The 25,402-nt window shown below is 43.5% G+C and overlaps 1 protein-coding gene across 4 annotated transcripts in view; it reads right to left on the minus strand.

Moving 5' to 3' along the window:
* Positions 1-25,402, minus strand: part of CTNNA3 (catenin alpha 3) — a 1,001,628-nt gene that overhangs the window by 15,440 nt on the left and 960,786 nt on the right. For all 4 annotated transcript variants that reach the window (XM_077350757.1, XM_077350756.1, XM_077350758.1 and 1 more), the window contains 2 exons: positions 14,278-14,383; positions 2,354-2,488 (listed from right to left, as the gene is read on the minus strand). In XM_077350757.1, the coding sequence (XP_077206872.1) occupies positions 2,354-2,488; positions 14,278-14,383 (241 nt within the window). The remainder of the gene's footprint in view (positions 1-2,353; positions 2,489-14,277; positions 14,384-25,402) is intronic.

A 25,402-nucleotide genomic window follows, 5' to 3' on the forward strand; every position in this document is an offset into this window, starting at 1 on the left:
ATAGCCTCCCTTCAAATCAAGTACCTGATTAGTACTATCTTTCACCTGAATGAACAGGCCTGGATAATAGAAAGAAGGGAGAAATTAACTAGAGAGTTACTGCATGAATGTTGTTTAGAACTTGAACAGATCATACTCCAAGACAAAAGAATATACTAGCCCCCCAAACCCACACAGGGACAATCTTTCTGAATAACATTCCATTGGCCATAACCTCCCAGATCTTGTCCTTCATCACGGTTGCTGCTTCTCATACTATCACAGTGCCAGGAGGAATGAGGTCCATTTAAGAAAGCAGCCTGGTAGTGGAGCAATTTTTCAAGGATTGCTGATTCTGTCACTTTGTTGGCAGGTTTGCTTTCTCCAATGTATTTCCCACTCAACATATTCACAAAGTGCTTATTTATTTCCCTCAAAAGGAAGGAAGCCCTGAAGCCAAGTATCCATCTCACATTCTCAATCATGGGGACAATTCATCTACCCCACATATTCATTACAAAGGCATTCTTCCTGATGAGAAAGATGCTCGTTTAGGAGTTGATGTGACCATGAGATGCGAATACAGAATTATAGTGAGGCAATTTTCACATGGACGTAAATATGTCTATGCACTATGGGCCATGTATAATATTTTTCCATTATTGAATTGAGCATAAAAACAAAATGTTCACGTTGCAATTTTATATTTGCCAAAGTATATTTTTCTATACCTGTGGCACATCTAGGCAGTGGTGGCAAAATACCTGGGTTTTGACATGGACAATGGGACAATAAAAGAAATGCCTTTGAGTCCAGAGGCATCCAACCAAGTTTTATTCAAAGTACTAGAGGCAAAGCCCGTTGGATTCGGGAATCATGGGCGGGTGGGCAAACGGGAGGGAGGGCTTTGCCCGGGCCATGTCCACAGCCTCAGGTCTCAGGTGGGCAGAAGGGAGGGAATGTTTCATGAGTGGGCTGGCTCTTCTTCCAGCAGGATGGAGGAGGAGGAGTGGGGGAGGGCCTGCACCCTACTGTGGGCATATCCCCACTGAGGGCGAGTCAGGTAGGATGTCATCTACATATTCATCAGTAAATATTGTAAGTACTCCAGAATGGACTGGACTGGATGATGTCTGGTGTCTAGTGGAAGCGTACAAAACAGAAAGATTTCTACTTGATAGTGTAAGCAAATCTCATTGATGATTTTCTGGAATTCAGTAGGACACAACTCCCTTTTCTCTGAGCATGTGTGTTGTTACTTGGTGCTCTTAGTGGGTGGTTGCTCTTAGTGGGTGGGGAAGGATAGATAATCCTTTTAAGTGTAGTTGTAGAAATTTATCTGAACCCCTTGTGCAGATGCTTGAATCCACAGGGTCTTTTTACATTTTAGCCTCTGGGAGGAAATAGCAGATTGCTCAGAAGAAGAAGAGTTGTTTTTTATACTCTGCTTTTCATTACAAAGCAGCTTACAGTTGCCCTTCCTCTCCCCATAACAGACACCCTGTGAGGTAGGCGGGGCTGAGAGAATGCTAACAGAGCTGCTAAGTGAGAAGAGTCCCTAAGAGAACTGGGAATAGCCCAAGGTCACTCAGCTGGGTGCATGTAGAGGTATGAAGAATCAAATCAGGTTCTCCAGATTAGAGGCCGCCCCCTTTAAGCATTATACCATGCTGGCTCTCAGAAGTTCACTATTAACAAATTGCAAAGTTCATCCAGCTTGGACTGCACATTGCCAACTACAAAATTATATATTTTCTATTCTTGCAACTTAGGAAGGGGGACAAAATCCTTATATACTTTCAGTCCCATATGCAGTTCTATGCCTCTGTTCTCCAATATTTTCCCAACCAAATCAGCCTCTGAGATTGTACATTTCAGCAGAGGAATGATGTGGTTGGAGGTTGTTTAACTTGCCATTGCCCTTCTCCAAATCATCCCCCAGCTTCTTTTTGTCATGTAGGAAAGAACTATCTATAACTTGTTTTCTGTGCAGCTGAACGGAGGTTGATTTTTGAGCCTAAAAGCAGTTGGAAAGGAAGCAGTTAAGCAGTTTCTTCCGTCTCCCCTGCCCTTCCACTGAAGCCCCATGGCTGCTTTCTGTTCAAAAAAGGCTGAGAAAAGGTACAGTGCAGTGTAATCTGGCTCTCAAAGAAAGAAAAAAAATCAATACAGAAAACTGTGATTTAATTTACAACCAAATTAAAAACCCCACATTCAGATCAGTTGCAAAGTTGTTCAAATGGAGGCTCAAGTGCCATAACCCCGAGAGACTAAAATATCATCTCAGAAGCTGACATCCAGTTCTGATTATAGCACAGGTTGGAAGCAAAAGATAATAGGCTCGCAAAATGTCCCCCAGACAATTTGTACTTACCGCTGACACGATGAGCTCGCCGCCTAAATTCTGGATCTCAGCTTTCACGCGGCTGCAGATTTTGAGCTGGTGGGAGTAAAGCTTGATCTGCTCCAGGTAAGCCAATAAATCCTGCTTACATGATGGGTCTGGACACTAAAATAAAATAAAGAAATAATAAGAAGGCAGCTTTTGACTTGCAAAGTGGCAGCTGGGCTAAAAGAAAACACCACCTTTGGTTGGCTTGAAAAAAGGCCACAGCTTGGTGTAGTGGTTAAGAGTGCGTTCCCCCACATGCAGCCAGCTGGGTAGCCTTGGGCTCACCACAGCACTGATAAAGCTGTTCTGACTGAGCAATGATGTCAGGGCTCTCTCAGCCTCACATCCCTCACAGGGTGTCTGTTGTGGGGAGAGGAAAGGGAAGGTGAATGTAAGCTGCTTTGAGACTCCTTCAGGTAAAGAAAAGCAGCATATAAGAACCAACTCTTCTTCTTCTTCTTCTTCTTCTTCTTCTTCTTCTTCTTCTTCTTCTTCTTCTTCTTCTTCTTCTTCTTCTTCTTCTTCTTCTTCTTCTTCTTCTTCCATAACAAACAGGAGTGTTGGAATGGTTGGGGACTGGGAGCCCTGTGTCGTCAGCCAAGTACACCATACAGCAGCTTCATACACTGCACCATACATTGGTTGCTTTACACCCCGCACTGGTTCTCAGCTGGGAACGTGGGTCCCCTCCATCACTGTAGTCCCTAACCAGGGCAATGTCCCAGCTGGGATGCCAGAGGAAGCACAAAACTCCTCTAGTCCCATCCCAGGCCACCCAGCCCTGTGAGCTTCATACCTCCCCAGCTGGGTCAGCCCCACTCTCAGGCCTGCCACCTTTTTAAGGAGGACCCTTAGTTGGGGAGTTTTGCCACGCAGGACAAACTCCCCTCCAAACTGACTCTGTCTCCCACCAATCTGACAGCTGTGACGAACTGCATGTAACAATTTAATACTAAAAGGCGGTGACTGCTAGTTCTGTCCCCGACCAATCCAAGGGTGCCATGATCATGACAACGATCTGCCACACAGACCCTAGGACTCCTTTCTACCATGTTCCTCCCTGCCTAAGCCCTTGCTCCATCAATGGTGGCCCTGGGGGAGTCCAGACCGCTTTTTGTTTCTTAACAAATTTCAAAGGAAATTGGATAGAAGGAACTTTTTCAGGAGAACTGAAGCACACTATAGTTTGTTTTGTTTACTCCTTCCCCCCGCTTTATTGACAGAAGCTGACTCCCATCCCCAACTTGACCTCGAACCAGCTACTGGAGCTAAGAATGGCTGGAGGTCTGTTTCACCCATGTGATGAAAGCTAGAAGCGGTGGTGGAGTTTGCACCCAGGCAGTGGGTGGTTGGCACCCAGGCTTTTAGCCCAGCAAGGCTGGGAGCCAGGCAACAGCAGGGACAGGCATGGTGAGAAGGCAAGGCCAACATGGGGAAGACCAGGATGGGAGAAGGTAGCCCTTTTGCTGATACAAAAATAGTTGAAGTTGCATTCATTTTAATTGGGGTAGGGGTGAAATAATGTAAAATAGAGCCTAATGTGTTCCACGTGAGAGAATGGAATCAGAATACTATTACTCTGATTGCCTATGGAAAATGCACAATATCTGATCATGGGTTCTGTCAAAATAACGTATTCTGTACAATGTGCAATGATCCTCCCTTTTAATCTATTTTTTCTCCAGCCACAGTAGCTCCCCAGGCAGCTTACCATAAAAACAAAACCATGAAATCAACCAGCTCCTGTGGCCAAAGGCAGTACATTATCAGTTGCAGATGGAATCTAGTCCATGAACTCTTGTGTTGCAAGCAGGGTTGCCAGCTCTGGGTTGGGGAATATCTGGAGACTTTGGGGGTAGAGCTGGAAGTGGGCAAGATTTGGGTGGGTGACCTCCATGGACTATAATGCTGTGGACTCCACCCTCCAAAGCAACCATAGTCTCCAGAGAAATTGATCTCTGTCCCGTGGAGATGAGCTATAAAACAGGGAGATCCCCAGGTTCCACCTGGGGACTGGCATCCCTAACCACAATATAACTCAATACAACATCAAAGATGACAAGACTCTTTGAATGCTCAAGATGTATCCTGGACATGAGTCCATTTAGGGATGCTACTGGATTTCTCATGAGTGGGGAAAACTCTCTTTTACACTGCAAAGCAACACGTTAGAAGGATTTTTTTAAAAAAAATAGATAGCACGCATTTATTGATGCCAGAAAAAGAGCAATTGTTGAAAGGCAGAGTTAGGCTTAATTACCCATTAAAAAGCACGCACCTCTCTTTAAGTAGTATCATTCAGCTCTAAAGCATTGTTGTGCACTGCATCAGCAATTACCTTAATTGCACATAATCTGCGCATCTAGTTGCTGTCACTCACTCCCCTAATCCAAAGCCAAAGTTCTCACACCTACCCGTGATATCCATGATTACAAACATACAGAAATAGAGTCCAAGAGCAGCTTTAAGACTAACAAAGGTTTATTCAAGGTGTGAGCTTGCACTCGAAAGCTCACACCTTGAATAAATCTTTGTTGGTCTTAAAGTTGCTCTTGGACTCTATTTTTCTTGTGCAACTTCAGACCAACACGGCTACCCACTTGAATACAAGCATACAGGTCTTTCCAGTGAGAATGGGAAAGGGTAACTATCTGCAGCATTTCTTAGTGATTTTGAATAGCTCGTCTGTGGCACAGTTTGTTGCAGGGAGTACAACACGTGTATGCCTCAAAGACCACTAAGAGGGATATTTAGTAAGGCCACAACCATGGGATACAAAGTGATATTCAAATCAAAACACAGTCACATCACCAGAAAAGTTCAAGAGACACACACAAGTGTCTCCTAGGAAAAATCCAATACCGCCAACTGGTTAGTAGTTGAATACTGCAAGTTACTATAGCTTCTCTGCGGCATTCAGATTTGCTTTCAGTATAATGAGTCCATCATCCAAAGGATAAACTAATTAACAACTCGATTCCTCAGAATAAAATGTAATGATCAGATGGAAGTGAAATTGCCAGATTTACTGAAAACGCTCCAAGACTGATCCTTGGTCCCCGTGGTGCTGAAATGAAAAAAATGTAGAGTTCTACATTAGAGGGTCTATGGCAGGGCTAGTCAAACTGAGGCCCTCCAGATGTCCATGGACTACAATTCCCAGAAGCCCCTGCCAGCATTCACTGGCAGGGGCTTCTGGGAATTGTAGTCCATGGACATCTGGAGGGCCGCAGTTTGACTACCCCTGGTCTATGGACACCATTCCATATCCCATAATAAATGATCAGTGATTATGAATAAGGGAAAAATTGTTGTGAGCATGTAGCACTTTGGTATTAAAAAACCAAAAAATCCCTGTCTGCTCTATGTGCTCTGACAGGAAGGGCTAAAACCTCTTTGAAGCTTCAGAGATACTAAAATCGTCTTGCAGAGTACTGAATCTCAACATGGTCTTTGTGGGTGCCTCGTCATGCACCAGTGTTTCTTGGCATGGACTCCCTTCTTCCCCAAAGCATCTCTTCTGCAAAGCCAAGAGCCAAACATGGCTTTCTTCCCCTTCCCTGAAACAGGAAGAACCTACAAGCAGAAGCGGTTTATCCTAGTAGCACACGTTACACTTGTTGTGGGCCCTGCAGTGCTGTACAGTTTTCTTTAGGTTCTTTTCTTGTTTACGCTAAGGAAGACTTAAGTTCAGGATGATACTAGAAAATGTTTTGAGCAAAGTGACGTTGTCCAGCTGCTTCCAAAGTGCCAGCTCTCCTTGGGAGGGGGACCACGCTGTTACATGTGCAGCACAAGTAAATGCGCCAGTTGTGCTCTGTTAGGGAATCCCAGGAATCCTTAAAGCAAGTCTGCTTACAAGACATCATCTTTCAGTATGCAGGGAACACCCATATGGAAATCACTACCTCTGTCATAGAAGGAAGTTCCAAACACTTGTGGAATATCTCAATTTTTTATGATTGAACCAAGCCTGTGGGGCAGCCATTTTGTGATGGGCCCCACCCTCCCACCCTCGTACGACTATTGGCTAAACTTTTGGCTATAGTTCCAAAATGGGTTTGCCTCTCATAACAGTCCAGCTCACTGAAATAATCAAATACATTGGATTATGGCCCCAAAGGCTAGTTTCAGTGGATTCTCATCAAATGGTATGCATATTAATACTTAATTAAACCTTATAAATTTGCTGTTCCCTATACCAATTGTAACTCCTATGTCTCTGCTTACTGTAATCACGTAATGGTGATCATTGTGTTAACCATATTCCTTCATTGTAGTTTGCGAATGATATTCTACAAAATGGAATCTTAATGAATAAATTCTCTGGCTAGAAGTACAGTTTGCCTATAAGTTCCTGACTTTGAAAACACTGCAAGCATAAACTGAATGACTTGTTGATGTTAGTTGCGAAGTCGTGTCCGACCCATCGCGACCCCATGGACAATGATCCTCCAGGCCTTCCTGTCCTCTACCATTCCCCGGAGTCCATTTAAGCTTGCACTGACTGCTTCAGTGACTCCATCCAGCCACCTCATTCTCTGTCGTCCCCTTCTTCTTTTGCCCTCGATCGCTCCCAGCATTAGGCTCTTCTCCAGGGAGTCCTTCCTTCTCATGAGGTGGCCAAAGGATTTGAGTTTCATCTTCAGGATCTGGCCTTCTAAGGAGCAGTCCGGGCTGATCTCCTTTAGGACTGACCGGTTTGTTCTCCTTGCAGTCCAAGGGACTCGCAAGAGTGTTCTCCAGCAACTCAGTAACTGAATGATGCTAAACGCATTGCTTGCTAGTAGGCAGGGAGGATTGTTTGATACTCCCTCAGTAACCACTAATTTTCAGCAGCAGTTTGGTTCTGTCAATTTGTTGTAGTTGCAATGTGTATCTTTCCACCCCCACCTTATTCTGTATATAGTTACCACTATTGGTCTTTGAAGAGTAACCAACTGATGTGTTAATTGCCTTCCTGTGGAGAACTCCTTTTGTGTTGTAAATCTTGTTGGTATTCATTGAAGCATTGGACTGTAAGAGCTTTAAAATCTCCAGCTTTCACCTGGACATTCCCGAATCTTGACATTGTCACAAACCATTTGGAATGCCTGTTCTTTTCCATGAGCATGTCTATGCTATTTGATGTATCACTGTTAGATGTGTAGATCAACTCTGGAAATGTATTGTCCCATTCTTTCTTTACCCCATTCACACCTCCCCCCATCCATCTTCCCTGCCTCCTTGGGCCTCCTCCTGTCTGCTCTCTACCTGGTTTGTTTTCCCTTTGAAGCTTCCCACAGGTGGGAGTGGCAGGGTTATATGCTGTGTTCAATCCCCGAAACCCCAGTTCCAACAAAGTACATGAAGGGTCTGAACAAGGAATTGAATCAAACAAATGCTCGTTACATAAAAGATATTTGTAATACTAATAGGAGACATTTGTGATATTGTGCATGATAGAATTCAGTCCCTGAAAGCAGGTGACTTATAGATGCTGCGTTAAAAATAATATTCAGTATTTGAGTAGGGGGCCTCTCTAGGCAGAGGATGTATATAAATACAAGCCTCTGGATGGAAAACTTTCTCAGATAACCTAGTAATCTGTTACAGGTAAGTATGTCACAGAAAGCAGAGGGTCCCAATGTTAGAAAGGAATGCAATTAGGTGGGTGATATAACCTGATATAATAAGAGAGAAAGAATATTAATAGTATAGTATAACTATATGTTATAGAAAAAGAAAGATAATGGAAATAGCAGAAAATAGATCACAAGAGAATGAGTAAAAACTCTGTCTTATATCATGGTTGATGTCTGACGTACATTGTGGTCTACGTTTAACTCAAGATACATAAACTTTTTGTATAAATACAGCCAGCTGACAGTGTTCTGTATGACATTTTTTCTCTGCTTTTGATAGAGAGAAGAACTGTCCAGTATAACTCTTTGCACCATTCACTATAGCTCTTTGGCCAAATAAACGATGCTGTTTTTCTGAGACCTTGGCCTATTCTGCACATAGTAGATAATGCACTTTCAATGCACTTTAGAAGTAAATTTTCCTGTTCCGCACAGGAAAATCCAGCTGCCAAAGCACATTGAAAGTGCATTATCCTATGTGTGCAGAATTGGTACTGGTCACCTTCCTGATTGGGACCAGGGAAGAGAATGGGGCCCAACATATATATGTCAGATTCACTTTCATTTTTTGGAGTAAACACATCTTTGGGGTCTAGTCAAAGACTGTGTTTTCTTGGCACTGAAGAAACTTGGCACTAATGATCCAGGTCTTTCCTGAACTGACAATGTATCTGTAGGTTAGGGACTATGGGTTGCTGCTGTTTATGCTCTTCAGTTTTTCTGCAAGTGAGGGAAGAATGGAGGAACCCTGAGCTGGGAAACGGAAGAGGTAGATGAATTGAATCACCTGGAGATAAAGGATCTCCTGGATCTTTTGGAATCTTTGTGGACCCGGAATGATTTTACATGCTAAGGGAGAAAGCTACATTTCCAATTGGTTGTGTTCCTTATTGTCAGGTTCATAGAATCATAGAATCATAGAGTTGGAAGGGGCCATACAGGCCATCTAGTCCAACCCCCTGCTCAACGCAGGTTCAGCCCTAAGCATCCTAAAGCTTCCTAGTTGACTTCTCAATAAACAGGCTTGGCAGGTTCTGCAAAGGCGATTTATGGGGGGGAAGAGAAATGAACTAAGGTCATGATAGTCATTGTTAAGTCTGATGGGCAATACACATACAGATCAATTCATTTCCCATCAGCTTGCATCAGCCCACCCCCACTGTTGAAGGTAACTTCAACACTTTCCCAGGCACAGTTGTAACACCCAGGTGCAAATTCCAACCAACAGAATTTGTAAGGACATTGCATTGCAGATAACACTGAGGCTTCCTCTCCTCCCAAACACCCATCTATCGACATAAGGTTAATACATGGCCTACACGTAGATCAAAGTGAAACAACCCCAACCATCAAAGGAAACCAAGACTTACCAAATTCTCCCTTCACCCCCTCTTGCTGAGAACACAGAGACACAAATTATGCATACAGCAGCACCATAGCAGGTTGCATGTGCCTGACACTTATCTGTGCCATATGTTGGGAGTGCAGCTTGCTCCTTCTGCAACATAAAACCATTCCAGGCTCACAAAACAAGAAGTCTCTTATGGAAGTTCCACTTCAGTTTTGGAAGCACCCTTTTGAAAACAGCAGGCACAAACAAGCCTGTCCGCTACTGCTGTGGAATAACCGTTTTGCAAACTGGACAACTGACTGCAAAGTATGTGAACGTTCAAGATTTGAGCATAATAGAATTAGCAGACAGGGAATATTGTAGTGTTTTGGCTGTTGCCTCCTAAATCTGTAATGAAAATGCCCTGCAACATGAATGTGTTTGACTAGTATCACTGGGATGTATTTCTATAACGAGAAATCTGGCATTGTTTTTCCTACATGTTTTCAAAATGGCTGCAGTTAAATGAATAAACTACAAATGCCGTTAAAGAAAAGCTGTAGCAATTTTGTCTCCCAAAGGCAAAAACTCATGTGGCCTAATTCCAATGGCTTCACAATTCTCCATTTTGACGAACTGAGATTACATGCACCCCAAGTAAAAGCCATTCATTTGAAACTTCTCGACTTTATGAACTGGAAAAGGTCAAAGAGATGCAACAATGAGTCTTCATTACCAAGTGACTGCTGATTTCAGCTGCTCTTTCACTTTGAAGGCGATGCAAGAGAAAGACAAGTGGGGGCTGACTTTCCTTACTTGCCTGTACATTTAGGACACTGAAAACTCTCTAGTATATTAGGGGTCGACTGCTACACGGACAGAGCTGCGCTCCGAGATACTGCGGGTGACAAGCTGACGTGATCTCGCAAAATGACAGTATTGTCTGTGACATGAACCGAGTCTGTTATTCTCACCTTTAGGCAACTAGAGAAAGGCTGTGGGAGAAAATACACTTCATGACAAGGGCTCCAGTCCAGGCACATTCGCAGTGGCTGGGGCTATGTGGTCATCCTAGATCAGATAATCAGCAGTCATGTGGGGAGGAGTGAACAGGGGCAGGCCAGGACTCTCTCTTTCCTCCTTTCAAGATACTGAATTGTTACTGTATATTTGAAGAGCTGCCTTGGCTTTTGATTTAGGATTGTCAACTCTGGGTTGGAAACTCCTGGAGATTTGAGGCTGGAGCCAAAGAAGGGCAGAGGTTGGGGACTAGAGGGAGCTCAGTGGGGACAAATTCTATTGAGTCAGCCATTTTCTCCAGGGAGAATCGGCCATTTTCTCGATTTCCTGTAGTCAAGAGATTGGTAGTAATTCTGCGTGAACTCCGGTCCCCACCTGGATATTGGTAGGGACCTTTTCTGTCCAGGTCTGTATCATGGAAGGAACTGCAAAGTGATCTTTAGATATAATGTTTTATATAGTCCTTCATTCAACTGCCATTAGTTATTCTTTTATTTTTTATATTTAATCTTTAATCTATTATTTTGTCCTCTCTTGGCAGAGTCAGGGTGGCTCACATCATAATTAAAATCACATGCCATTCTAAAACACAATATACAATCTAAAGTTAAATTTCTAATAAAAATTGGAATGTGTATCACCCATAAAATTCCTTCTTGGGATTTGGGGAGGGGGAGCATAATCTGAGCCTTCTTAAAGGAGTACAGTCTGGCAGGTACAAGCGGACAGGCCTCTGAGATCAGTAGTTGGTTATTAGGCCTCAACCACAAACCTAGCAGAAGGGCTCTTTCTTGGAAGCCTTGCAGAACTGTCTAAGGTCCTGCAGGGCTCTGATCTCATTTGGTCGTGGTCAAGTCATTTTCAAACTTCATTTTGAAGCTAGGCCTCTCAAAGACTTTCTTTTCTTTTTTATTAGACACTTGATCACTACAATATGGATGTTGTATTACCTGATTTCTGATATTGTATTACCTGATGTTCTTCCACTAATGGCTTGTTGTGAACATGCTGTTTTCCTCAAAGGACCTACTGTTTCCTGCCTAACTGAGAAAGGATGGCCATCTCCGCCCATATATAATTAATATTTCATTGTTCCCAGATGCTTAATTTCCCATGTTTCTCATGTCCAGATCTTGCTCATTGGACCAGAAGACACTCTTGGTAGTAGGGTTACCATTTCTAGTTTTAGAAAATACCTGGAAATTTTGGGGACAGAATTTGGTTGGATTTGGGACTGGGAAGGACCTCAGTGGAGTATAATGCCATGGAGTTCTCCATTCACAGCAGCCATTTTCTCCAAAGGAATTAATCTCTGTTTCCTGGAGATGAGCTGTAAAACTGGGGGATCTCCAGGTCCCACCTAGGGGTTGGAAACCATTACAAAATATGCTTTGAGCTTTCAAGTTAATCAAAAGAAGTTGACCTAGAAACTAAATAGTCTTGTGAGTAAACTGGTTGCTGGGAGTTCTTGACGCTCTCTAGGGAGGCAGCCAGCATGGTTGAACTCTTACTCCTTCTCCAAACAGAATTAAAAATGATTTAGGTCTATGATCTGAAAAAGTGGAATTCTTTCTAATGAAGTTTTGAACCCTACCTTAGGGGAGATATCTGGCATGAAATAGTGCATAACTGTTGATATTTTCTACTTTTATTTGTTTTTTGGTGTTTTTTTTTACAATTGTAATAAGTTTTCTGCTTTCTGCATTTTTTGAATGCTGTATAAACTTCTGCTTTACTGTTTATGGGGAAAAAACAGCTTTTCCTTTCTGAATATAAAAACATGTCTCCACCTACATAGGCCACCCCCACCCCCTTACTACACCAGCTTGGTACAGTGGTTAAGAGCAGTGGACTCTAATGTGAAGATCAGAGTTTGATTATCTGCTCCTCTGCATGCAGCCAGCTGGGTGACCTTGGGCTAGTCACAGAAGCTGTTCTTACAGAGCAGTCCTGTTAGAGCTCTCTCACCTACCTCACAGGGTATCTATTGTGGGAAGAGGAAGGGAAGGAGATTGTAAGTCGCTTTGGGACTCTTTCAGGTAGTGAAAATTGGGGCAAAAAACCCAATTCTTTTTCTTCTTTTTTATTATTTAAAGGTAAAGGTAAAGGTATCCCCTGTGCAAGTACCGAGTCATGTCTGACCCTTGGGGTGACGCCCTCCAGCGTTTTCATGGCAGACTCAATACGGGGTGGTTTGCCAGTGCCTTCCCCAGTCATTACCGTTTACCCCCCAGCAAGCTGGGTACTCATTTTACTGACCTCGGAAGGATGGAAGGCTGAGTCGACCTTGAGCCGGCTGCTGGGATTGAACTCCCAGCCTCATGGGCAAAGCTTTCAGACAGCTGCCTTACCACTCTGCTCCACAAGAGGCTCATTTTTATTTATTTATTAGATTTTTATACCACCCTTCTATATGGCTCAGGGTGGTTCACATAAAACATTTTTGGGGCAATACATAGAACAGTCTAAACATATAACACAGTCATAAATAACATATCAACAATAACAGTGGCTTCAAATAGAACAATAACCTAGACAAAGCCCTCAGGGAGGTCAGGCTGCTTCAGGTCATTGAGGCAGTGTCTGAGGGGGGACCAGTGGATGTTGTGGGGTCGGTCGGACTCAAGCAAATGCCTGGTGAAGGAGCTCCCTTTTGCAGGCCCTGTGGAATTGTGGGAGCTCAGGCAGGGCCCTGATCTCATCAGGGAGGTCATTGCACCAAGTGGGGGCCAGGACAGAAAAAGCTCTGGCCCTTACTGAGGACCGATGTGCTTCTTTGGGGTCAGGGATCATCAGCCGGTTAGTAGAGTTGGAGCGTAGTGCCCTTTTGGGGGTGTTGGCAGAGAGATGGTCTCTCAGGTACACTGGGCCCAGACCGTGTACGACCTTGAAGGGAGAACCAAAACCTTAGGCCTGATCTGGAATTCAATTGGGAGCCAGCTGAGTTCCTGGAGTACAGGCAGGATGTGAGACATCCATGGTGTACTCTTTTGTATGAAAGTACTCGAAGAGTATTCATTGGTAGCCTTCAGCAGCCAAGGCCAATCACACACATTCATCCTCAGCTTCCTCACAGGGTTGTTTTGAGGATGAAATAGAGGAGATGAGAATGATGGAAGCCCCTTTGCATCCCCACTGCTGCCCTCTTCTAGGCAGGGTATACATGTGGTAAATAAAAAATAAACCTCCAGAATATTCAGTTTAAAGTATTAGGCAATGGCTAAGGTGAAGACGTACTGAAAGCCACTACCAGTCAGAGCAGACCAGCCTATTTCACCTTTTTTACCATTGAGAAACCCCAGAAGTGGCGCAATCATGCAGAATAGGGTTGGGAAGTATAGTTGCATACATGCTCACCCAGGGACCCTTCCCACCCGCTACAGGCCATTTTGGGAGAAAGGGCAGGTCAATATAACCATATAAGGTTATATCACCTGATAAGTTTAACAAATTTTAAAAATATGTAAAAAACTACCCCCCCTCCCCAGTTCAGGAAACTCTTCCAAGGCTTTCAAGAAACCCCCGGGTTTCATGAAACTTCGGCTGAGAAAGCCTGGAGGAGAAAACGCTTATCTTGACAGAATGATCACCTGGCCCCAGTATAAAGGTTCAGTACCATTTCAACCCATTCTTTGTTACTGTTTCTCACGCCCCCCCATCTCAAAAAGCCATTTGTAGCTCTTCTATTTCCATCTTTAAATCACCTTTCAATATCTATCCGATGTGATGAGTTGTGATCCAGCAAAGCTATAGTCGGCTGCTTAAAACGAGGCCTGCCTTTTCAGCGGCATAAGAGCCTCGATTGAATTACTATTTCATTCCGTTCTCCGAAACCCCATTTTCATTATTGCTGCAAATATCGGTTATCTTCAGTCATCAGCCCTGGTAAAACCCAACAGCAATAGACGTCACGTGCCACCGTGTTAACCTACCTGGTTAGAAATTTGCCTTGCAAGCATATCCATCCTGGATCCTGAGGCTGAGATCATTTTTGCGGCATTAATCACATCTGATGTATTCTTCAGCGGCCCTCTCCCTCTTTAACGAAAAAAGACAGAGTGGGAGTTAAGTATGTACAAGCGGAGGATCCACCGGGACATACAGGGGGAAGGATCTTTTGCACATAAATGCTTACAGTATTGCTGTTCTCAGGAGAACAGCGAAATTGTGTGAATTGAAACCTCCTGCAAGAATTAGGCTGAAATAGCTTGTATGCAGCAATGTTCAGGAAGGCTGAAATTCAGTGGGAAATCACCCTTCTTACATAGCCAACCCTTGATTTAAAAACACAGCTGAGACTAATGGCTAGACAGGGGGAGGAGGAGGAGGTAGGGGAGGAACGAGCCAGCATCTTATTATTTTTATTTTATTTTATTTTATTTTATTTTATTTTATTTTATTTTATTTTATTTTATTTTATTTTATTTTATTTTATTTTATTTTATTTTATTTTATTTTATTTTATTTTATTTTATTTTATTTTATTTTATTTTATTTTATTTTATTTTATTTTATTTTATTTTATTTTATTTTATTTTATTTTATTTTATTTTATTTTATTTTTAGACCGCCCTTCTCCAAATAGGTCTCAGGGCGGTTTACAACATAAACAGTTAAAACACAACAAAATCACCATAAAACCCCCAATTAACATCAACAACAAGTCACATATAACATATAAGCGACGGTGGTCACAATTCTGATCGTAGTTACCTGACTCCCCCCCCAAGTTCAGCCTGGTGGGGAGAATAATATTCAGAAGAGGGTAACACCAATGCAATAGATCTAACAATGATCTCGATGTTAGAGATCTCAATATTGGAGGGGATCCTCTGATAGATTAGTGGGAGAGCTGCCCTGGCCTAAACCATATGCCTGGCGGAAGAGCTCCGTCTTGCAGGCCCTGCGGAAAGCTGGTAGATCCCGCAGGGCCCTTAGCTCTTCTGGGAGCTCATTCCACCAGGTTGGGGCCAGGACTGAAAAGGCCCTGGCCTGGGTCGAGGCCAGGCGAACATCCTGTGGGCCCAGGACAACCAGTAAATTCATACCCGTAGAGTGGAATGCCCAGCGGGGGGCATAAGCAACCAAGTGGTCCCACAGGTAGACGGGACCCAGGCCGCGTATAGCCTTAAAGGTCAATACCAATACCTTGCAACACCATTATTTCAGAGTGAGTGAGGGGCTGACTGGGGTCCCCGCAGTCCTCCATGATGGGGATGAGCTCACTGGAGAGAGCCTGCTCATCAGGGCTATATAAGGAACCCTTGCCTCTTTGGTGAGAGTCTGCAGGTTGCCCACCCACAATGGTCGCTCACACAATGACAGGTTGCTCACACAATGACCCACCCCTTGTAGTTACAGTTGCCAAATGTTGTTGCTTAGTGCTTATCCCCAGAGCCTTATGGAAGGGTGGTGAACAAATCTAGAATAAATAAATAAATAAAACACTTCCATTTGTCACAGCCAGTGGTTGGGGCATTGGGATGGATTCCTTTGGGAGGATGCCGCATCTGTGTGTCAGCCCCCTCCACTTAGGGGATCCCATAAGGGGTCTTAGGGGTGGGGAGCCACACAGCAGCATGCCCAGGCAGGGGCTGCTGGCTGGCTCACACCCCCAGGTGGTGGTAGGACCATGAAGAAGCCGGCACCTACATGTATCTCAGCAACTGGCCACTCCACAGTTATTTCTCAGCAGGTGGGCTTTGAAGGGAATCACCGGGCGGCAAGCAAGTCACCTGCTGGCAGAGGACCCACTCCCATGCTGTGCCATACCTCCTTTGGGTCGTACTTAATAAATAAGCTGCGGCCACCTTGTTTACCAAGCAAGGTGTTTACATGATTTCATTCTTCCAAGCCTCACCCCCTATCTTTCCTTGGCCCTCAAACACTGCCTTTTGTTCTTTCACACCTAGGTGTAAACTGCACAGAGCTTTTATTCCAACCCCAGGTCAATTCAGTCCCTGACCTCTACACAGAATGCGATTTCCGTTTGGATTTTGGGCGATTTAAGTGACCCTACCTTTATTGTGCGATATCTTAGAGTGCTTTTAATCCTCAATATATTATAAAATCTCATTGTTTTGAATCTGGGCTCTCCTCTGTGGTAGAGGACTCATGATTGGCTACAGGTGGTCATGTGACATACTTTCCTTAAAGGAGAAGCCCCTAATTTCTCTCAAGTTCTGTAGATTTTGGATTTTTTTTCTGCCTTCTTGGATCCTCCCCCCCCCCCTTCAAGAAAAGAAAGGATTCCAAGTTCAAAGCGATCTGAATTCAACAGGATTGACAATGGAATAAACAAAGTAAGTGCAGACTCTGCCCTGTTCTCCACCAGTGCATGAGGGGCCAGAAAGGACTTCAACGTGGCAGGGATCAGGTCGACCTTAAACTCAAACACTGAAGCAGCAAAGTCTGAGTTGTTCCACAAGCAGGAGACCGAGGGAAAGATGGCTACATTTCTTTTGATCTTCACAGATGTGGGCTTTCTATTAAGAATGTGCATTTCTTTCCAAATGAGCAACACATGAAATAAAGAACACCCCCTGGTTTCATTCAGTTGGATATTGTTCATCTCATTTTAACAGGAGTGAGATTTCACTTTTTCTTCTCTTCCTTCTCATCTTCCTTCCTTCCACTGGGCTTATTGGGCCTGTAACTGGTGGGCAGGAAGGTAGACTATTGCTCTCTCTTCCCTCCCTCCTGTATTTGAATTCCCTTCTCCCATTAACCTCATTTAATCCTTACACCTTGAGGATGTAGTATTTGGCCGTGGGTATATAGATTTCTCTGGGTGTTCCAGATGGGTACCATGGGACTAATATTTGTTCTACAGAATTCTCTGGTGTGCATTCATTTGTTGCCTACAGCAAGACACACATTCTCAGTGTTTCTCATTTTCAAAGCAGGGTAAAAAATATTCTGCAATCCCTTCTAAATCCGGACTGACCAAACTGTGGCTCTCCAGATGTCCATGAACTACAATTGCCATGAGTTCCTGCCAGCATGTTGGCAGGAGCTCATGGTAATTGTAGGCCATGGACATCTGGAGAGCCACAGTTTGGCCACCTCTGTTCTAAATTATACCCAGGGTATTTCATATTTTATTTTTCCTGTTGCATGGCTTTCATAATCAGGATTTACCTGCCTGTAGAGTTGAACCCAAACAACTTTCCACTAATGAAAAAGAAAGAGGGCTCCCCTTTGGCCACCCATCAAAGTTTATACTGGGGATCACCAGACCGGTCTATACAAAGTGGTGTTTTTTTCTGTATTAAAAGTATCAGAATTAAAAATATATGATGAGACCTAGCATGGCAACGTTAAAGTATAATAAAGTCATTTACTAGAACTATCAGGGTAGGGGAACTGGGGTACAAACCAATAAAATGCATAGTTTCTTATAGCACATGATGGAGCTCTTAACCCTAGCTGTTACATGGTTAAAGTCCAATATGGATCTCTTTCTCTCTCTCTCTGCTCAAAGCAGTACTGAGAAAACCGGTTACAGTTACATACATGAGAACTAGACATGTAGTTTATTGGTATGCAACACAAAGTTGCATACCAATAAACAAATCACATGACCCACTTTGCTTCTTCCCTCTAGCAACAAGTGTCAACAGTTAACCCTTTTTCTGACAATCTTGCTAAAGACAAACTCTAAGAAAAAGCCACGTGGAGCAAAAGATACAGTAAGGAGGGAATTGAGCAAAATTGCATGGAAGAGTTGTCTGGATCCAACTGAGAGTTTCATTATTTCCTAGTTTCCACTTGTGATAATTATGTGGGTGGCCTTGCTCCTGACATGTGAATAAGCCTCCCCCTTCCCCTTGTAAAATATTAAAGGCTAGGGAATGGAACCCCCATGGCAATCTTGGTTAAACTATTATCTGTATAGTCTTAGATTAAGATGGGGTATTTAGGGCTGTAGAAAGAGGGGGAAGGCAATACAATCATGCTCCTTATGTGGAAACCATTACACCCAAACTCCACTGGATCTAAGGCACTCTATTGTTTCTGTAAATATGTACGATCAATTGAAAAACTTTTTTAAAGTGCCACATCATGAGAACATAAGTAGAGCCCTGATGGATCAATCCACTGGTCATAGAATCATAGAATCATAGAGTTGGAAGGGGCCATACAGACCATCTAGTCCAACCCCCTGCTCAACGCAGGATCAGCCCAAAGCATCCTAAGCAATGCCCTGGTCCATCTAGTCCAACATAACTGGTTCACACAATGACCAACTAGTTGCTCTGGAGGCAGAGGTGGTTTATCCTAATAGTACATATAGCACATAATTCAGGTCCCACAGTTCCAAGGGCCCTTCGGCTCTATACAGTTAAGCAGCCTTCACACTGTGATTTTAAAGAGGTCTTCATGCAGCTTGTGGTCCACAAGAATGGGGGGGGGGGGGAGCTATCAATTGCTTCCAAAGTTCTAACTATCCCTGGGAAAGGTGTCCTGCTGTTACAAGTAACAGTGCCAGTCGTGCTCTGCTAGGGCCCAATGGATCCTTAAACTGGCTCTGGATCTATGAAAACAGGGCTGTCTGGAGGGTCAGCATATGGGCAAAGAGGCCAAGGCCACTTCCTGACGCTGCCTTGCCACCCTGGCATTCAAAGGTTTCCTCATATGGCATCTCCTTTAGCTCACCATAGCTCACATTGTGTATATGGAGGTTCCCTTAGTTCACCCTGGCTTGTAGCCATTAATTGACCTCACTGACCCCCTTTTTAAAGCCAGCTATACTTGTGGCTGGCACTACATCCACGGGCAGAGAATTCCACAGTCTGATTATCCTTTGAGTGAGGAAGTAACTGCACATCCCTGCAATTTCCTCTTAACTGTTGCAGCCATCTAATTAACAGGCTTATAGGCAATCTGAAAATACAAATATGGCAGATCGGTGGTTTGGACTGTAAACCATAAATATGCTAATTGCTCCACTGCACTCATTTTGGCATATAATTTCAACCTATTATCTTTCTGAATTAACAATTTATTTCAAAACCACCACTTTCCCTGTCGAAGAATTCCTACCTGATGGAGGGCTCCAGTCTCACAGCATGAGTTTATAAATATTTCTTTTCAGACCATGAAATTGCTGTCTCTCACTTCCATCCATGCTACAGAATTTAAAAGCAATTTATTTGCTCCTAATATATTTTTTTGTTATCCTCAAAGCCGAGATCCTTTGCTTTGCGTTGTTTTCAAAAGGCATATTCGGCACTTCAGGGGACCAGATTAATATAAACCGATTTTCTCTTTGATTTCGCCGCCTTGCATTGGAGATAAAGAGCTAATTTTTCTCCGTACGACATCCCGGAAATTATTTTAACACAGTTCACATGGTAATAGCTCAGACTGCAATACTAAACTCACTTATCTGGAAAGTCATTCAATTGAAATCAACAGGATTTACTTCAACCTAAGTGTGTGTAGGATGGAACTGTAAACCGAGCCTGCCTCCAGTAGTCATAGTGATACACAAATATATGAAATGATCATAGGATCTTACAAAGGCTGCCAATGCAATTGCAACATTTGCATTTCAATGGGGACTGTGCTAGAGAATTTCCTGGTGGATCCTGACCCTGGTCTCAGAAGAATTAACATCGCTTTTCATATTTTGACATCCTGCTTAGCAACTGCAGATCTTAGGCAACATGATGCCAAAGTTAAACAGTCTCATTTATTTAAATTGGAAAGTGAAACACATGCTTAAAAAACAACAACAACAGCGGTGTGATTAAATCAACGTGATGTGCTTAATCTTCCCTGGAATGGACACCCTGTTGGTATCATAACTTTTTACAAAACAGCTTCTTATATTTCACCTATGTATCATATTTATACTGGGAAATAGTTTATGCAGAGGCAGAATTAACTGGCCCAGGTCACCCACTGAGGTTCACAGTGAGCAGGGATTTGGATCTGGATAGACCCAGGCCTAATTCGGATCTCTCACCACTACGACACAGCGACTCAACATGGGGGGTACTGTTTTGCCTGTATGACAACGGCATGAGTGAAAAAGCAGGCGGAGATGGAACCATGGAAGTTTGTACAGCCATGGCTGCATCCTGCACAGAAGTACACAAGATTCCCTGCAACCAACCAATTGACCAGTTCCAGCTGGTGACAACACAATGACATGCAGGCCTTATCTTCTGGGCTCCAGGGCATCTGCTGCTGGTTGGTTATTATACACACCACTGTTTATTGTGAGTCCAAGTCTCCTACTCATGCCTTCAGATGGGCGTGTTACTCCCTGCTGCCTGGTGAGTTGTTAGCCCCTCTCCTGACTTCCTCAGATGTTTGGGACATTTGAGCTGAGACTTAATATTTAGGTGCATCTGTGTTCATCCCCCTCCTCACAATTTATTCATGAATGTAGCACATTTTGCAATCAGCACCTTTGATCAGATTCCAATAGGTATATTTGAATTACTTCTATCGGTGATTTCAGGGAAGCTTTCTTACCACTGTCCTATCTCAGATTGTGCCAATAGTCTTTCCAAGGTCTTGATGAATAGAATGGAAAGCAAGAACCCTTCATGCTTCTCCAGTTCAGAGAGAGTCTATTTCTCACACTCTTTGTATAGAAGGCTTGTCAGTGGCACTGTAACATTTATCGGATCCATCACTGAGGCAAAAGCTGCTTATGAAATGGGCCTTTCTTTTGCAGTAGCCCATAGATTTGACATGTGGGTGAAAGGTTGAAAGCTGGGGGGGAGGCTGCCAACTCTGGGATGGAAAATTCTTGGAGGTTTGGGGAATGAAGCATGGGGAGAGGAGAGACCTTAGCAGAGTATAAGACTATAGGATCCAAGACACTCATTTTCCTCAGAGGAACTGATATTTGAAACCTGGAGATAAACTATAATCCTGGGAGCGTTCCAATCCCTACCTTTCTCTGGCGCCTTTCTGTGTTCTTCAAAACCTTTCTGTAAACCATGCAGATGTTTTTTTTTCTTAGCCAATGACCTTCAAATATGCAGCGGCAGGTAGGATGAGCCCCTGGATGAGTCTTGGCCAAATCATGCCATTATAGCTTTGAAAAAATGGTAGCTACAGGGGCCACTATGGAAGGTACGGGGCATCTTCCTGGAAATCAAGCTATCATCAGGTGTAATTACACCATATACTGGACTCATGTTTGGTCATGGGTGTGCTCCTTCACAGAGGCAAGTAAATGAACACTTTTAAAGATGACTTCCTTCAACGTATGTCTGACTGTGAGTCCAATCATGCACTCGTGACCCAACGCATGCCATCTGTATTGTGCACGTTGGCTCACATAGCTCCCAGTAGCAGTTTGACAGCATTGCTAAGCTGTGACTATCCTTTGACTGAACGTCTTTTGTCAAAAAATAAAAAAGAACAGCAGGGAGGAAGAAGAAGAAAAGGAGATGGCGAGGAAGCAGCACTTATGGAAAAGGACTTCTTTGTAGGCTGATCATCCTTTGTTATCTTCTCAGAACAATCCACCAGCAAAGGAAGTTACTTACTGACTTAGCAAGAGAAAGAAGTTCCAATAAAGTGAAGCGAAATGACAATGAGGCTGAAGACAGATTTTCAGCAATAATTCCCATTTGTTAGGAGTAGGGTCGGCAGATCTGAGTTGGAAAGTACCTGGAGACTTAGGAGATGTTTGGGGAAGGGAGGGGACCTCAGTGGAGCAGAATGCTAGGGGAGTCCACCCTCCAAAGCAGGGGTAGTCAAACTGCGGCCCTCCAGATGTCCATGGACTACAATTCCCAGAAGCCCCTGCCAGTGAATGCTGGCAGGGGTGTCTGGGAATTGTAGTCCATGGATATCTGGAGGGCCGCAGTTTGACTACCCCTGCTCCAAAGCATCCATTTTCTCTAGGGGAACTGATTTCTGTTCCATGGAGATGAACATAAGGGGATGCCTAGGTCTCACCTGGAAACTGGCATCTCTAGTTAGGAGCTGCAAAATTCTATGAAGATTCTATTGCAGCATGCTTTTGCAGGGACCAATTGTTGCAAAATGACCTTCATGTAAACTGAATATGGCTAACATTTGTGCAGTTTCCCTGTAGCACTGTGTGCCACTATATATCAGATCAAGCCGGAAGCCTTTTAAAAAAATCAGATTTTTTAGGAGAAATACAGCTACAAGCCTAACTCTCATATTGAATATCTTAAATGACATCCATCTGTTCCGATTATTTTTAGAAGTTTTTTGGAGTTGCATTCATATGACAATTCCAATGACATTTAAAACACAAACAAACAGCCAAGGAAATGCAAATCCACGTATAATACGTTATTTGAGGAAAATATGCCGTTTAGCAGAAAATGTCCTATTCTTAAAAAAAAAAAAAAAGGATTTTTAAAGTAATTACATTGTGACTAAGAATTTAGAAAATGCCGTCTCTCTTTGATGAAAATACAGGGTCCAGCTCTTCACAGTTTTAACTCCCCTGCACTTCCAAAAATATTTTGTTCTCTCAGATATCACTCAGCTGGCTTTGCCATGGGGAATCATGAAGAACACTGGCTTCATTTTGTCTTATTTTTAGCAAGCAATTTAAAGCTTACTGAAATATTTCTCTTAAAGCAGGGGTAGTCAACCTGTGGTCCTCCAAATGCTGGCAGGGGCTCATGGGAATTGTAGTCCATGGACATCTGGAGGACCACAGGTTGACTACCCCTGTCTTAAAGGATTCCCAATTTGATTTTAGTGTCTAGGGAAGGGCTTCATCCAACACAAACTGGAAATGTTGGGGCGTCTCTAATAATCTGCAGCTTTCAGCAAGTAGAACTCTCATTCTTTCCTCTCCTACTGTAGCTCACTACACCTCCAGAAATTTTGCTCCCGGTGATCAGCAGGCCACCAGGAACAGCACAGAGGTGAAAATGGGGGCTTTCAGTCTTAGGGGGAACGGGCAGAAATTGCTCATCCTCAAAAAGAAGCAACATCCCATCAGAGGAGTTGCATGCTGGGGATACATGTATTTAAGTAAAAATGTTCATTGAATTGGAACCGCAAATCATTTCTTGGCCTTTATGTCTTTTTTTTTTTTTGGATATATGGTTTGTCTTAGAAAATAGAATAAAGGGGATGCAAAAAGAAAAAGAGGGATTATATAACATATATCGCCAGCTTGGTGTAGTGGTTAGGAGTGCGGACTTCTAATCTGGCAAGCCGAGTTTGATTCTGCACTCCCCCACATGCAACCAACTGGGTGTCCTTGGGCTCATCACAGCACTGATAACACTGTTCTGACCAAGCAGTAATATCAGGGGTCTCTCAGCTTCACCTTCTTCACAGTGTGTCTGTTGTGGGGAGAGGAAAGGGAAGACAATTGTAAGCCGCTTTGAGACTCCTTTGGGTAGAGAAAAGCAGCATATAAGAACCAACTCTTCTTCTTCTTCAGTGAAATCAGGGCTCTCTCAGCCTCACCCACCTCACAGGGTGTCTGTTGTGAGGAGAGGAAAGGGAGGAAAGATGCAGTCAAGCCATGTGTATTTCTTCTCCATGATTCTCTGTAGATTTGAGGCCTCCCTCACAGGGTTGTAGTGCAGATGTAACTGGATGCTGTTGCAGAGGTTCTTTTGCCTTCTGTTTCATCTGCACAACAACCCTATGCAGTAGGCCTCAAGTGTTTCAACTCCACAACAACCTGTGTGGGAGGCCTTAAATGTTTCTTCTGCACAACAACACTGTCCAACCTCCAAAGCAGCCCTTTCTGCCTGGGGAACTGATCTTTATAGTCTAGGGATGAGCTGTAATTCCAGGAGCTCTCCAGGCCCTACCTGGAGGCTGGCAACCTGTGGGTTAGAAATATTCCTTGAGGTTTGGAGGTGGAACTTCAAAATGGTACAATGCCTTAGAATCACACTGTGAGATCCAGAATGGCCATTCACTCCCCCCTCCTTAACTGGAAACCCCCCTTCCCGCCTACCTACACCCCAGCAATCACCCCAGAAGTGATGCAATCATGCAGAATATGGGAATATGGGAATCACAGCTGTGTACATGCCCACCTGAAGTAGCATGGTAGGTGAATTTCCTCCAGACCAGGCTGGATTCTGGAGATGTTGGTGGGAGGAATCACTTGGACATGAAATTAGGGTCACTGTGAGTAGGCAGGTAGTTGTGAGTTCCTGCATTATGCAGGGGGTTGGACTTGATGACCCTGAGTGAGAAAGTCTGTGCCAGGTGATTAACTGTAAAAGCACAAATGCCTTGCTTAATTAAAAATGGCTCCTTGTTGGTGGATAACTGCTGGAAAAATCAGTTCAAAGTTTTCCTTTCTTAGGGTACCTCCTTGTCTCTCCTGAATTGCCATTCCCTAGAGCTCCCAGCCTTTGTGGACCTTATGGGTTGTGGAAAGATGCTTCAGCCTGGCAACCAGCAGGTCGACAAATGGATACTGTTGATGACAGTATGACATTAATGCCAAGAGAAACCTGGGTGACATCAGTCCCCTCTAGGAATCACTAGGTGCTCTATAGTAAAGCAGAGTTTCTGGCAATTCTCAGACAGGAATGGTGTCACTTCAGGGTTTTCCCTACGAGGGATGTCACACTGTCATCCAACTGTGATTAGATTCTTTTTCTCCTGAAGGCTAAAAGAGCAGTGACAGGAAATGGGCACCATGGTTCCCCTACCACTGACAGAGACCTAGTCACCCCGATCTGGAAGGAAGAGGCTGAGAAATGTAGTGTGCATGAGGCACTTTTGATCTTGGATGATCTTTTTAAAGGTCCAGGGAAAGGATCAATGCAAAATCTGCAAGTAAAGTTATATTAGTGCTCTCTGAATCCTATGTACTTTATAATTTTGATTGTTTAATTGTTTTGATGATTAATGTTTTACTGTAGATTCGATGTTGTAAACCGTCCCAAGCCAGTATCTGGGAGGGTGGTTATAGAAATCCAAGTCTGAATCAATCAATCAATGAATTAACTAATTTTAAAAACCTTTTCTATTTACATGTTTGCCCCCTACTCAAAGTACTTCCGTTATTTACCTCCGGCCATAATATTCATGCTATTTTACAGGCCCGAAGCATATGTG

This window comes from Paroedura picta, chromosome 8 (assembly GCF_049243985.1).
Source record: "Paroedura picta isolate Pp20150507F chromosome 8, Ppicta_v3.0, whole genome shotgun sequence".
Taxonomy (NCBI): Eukaryota; Metazoa; Chordata; class Lepidosauria; order Squamata; family Gekkonidae; genus Paroedura; species Paroedura picta.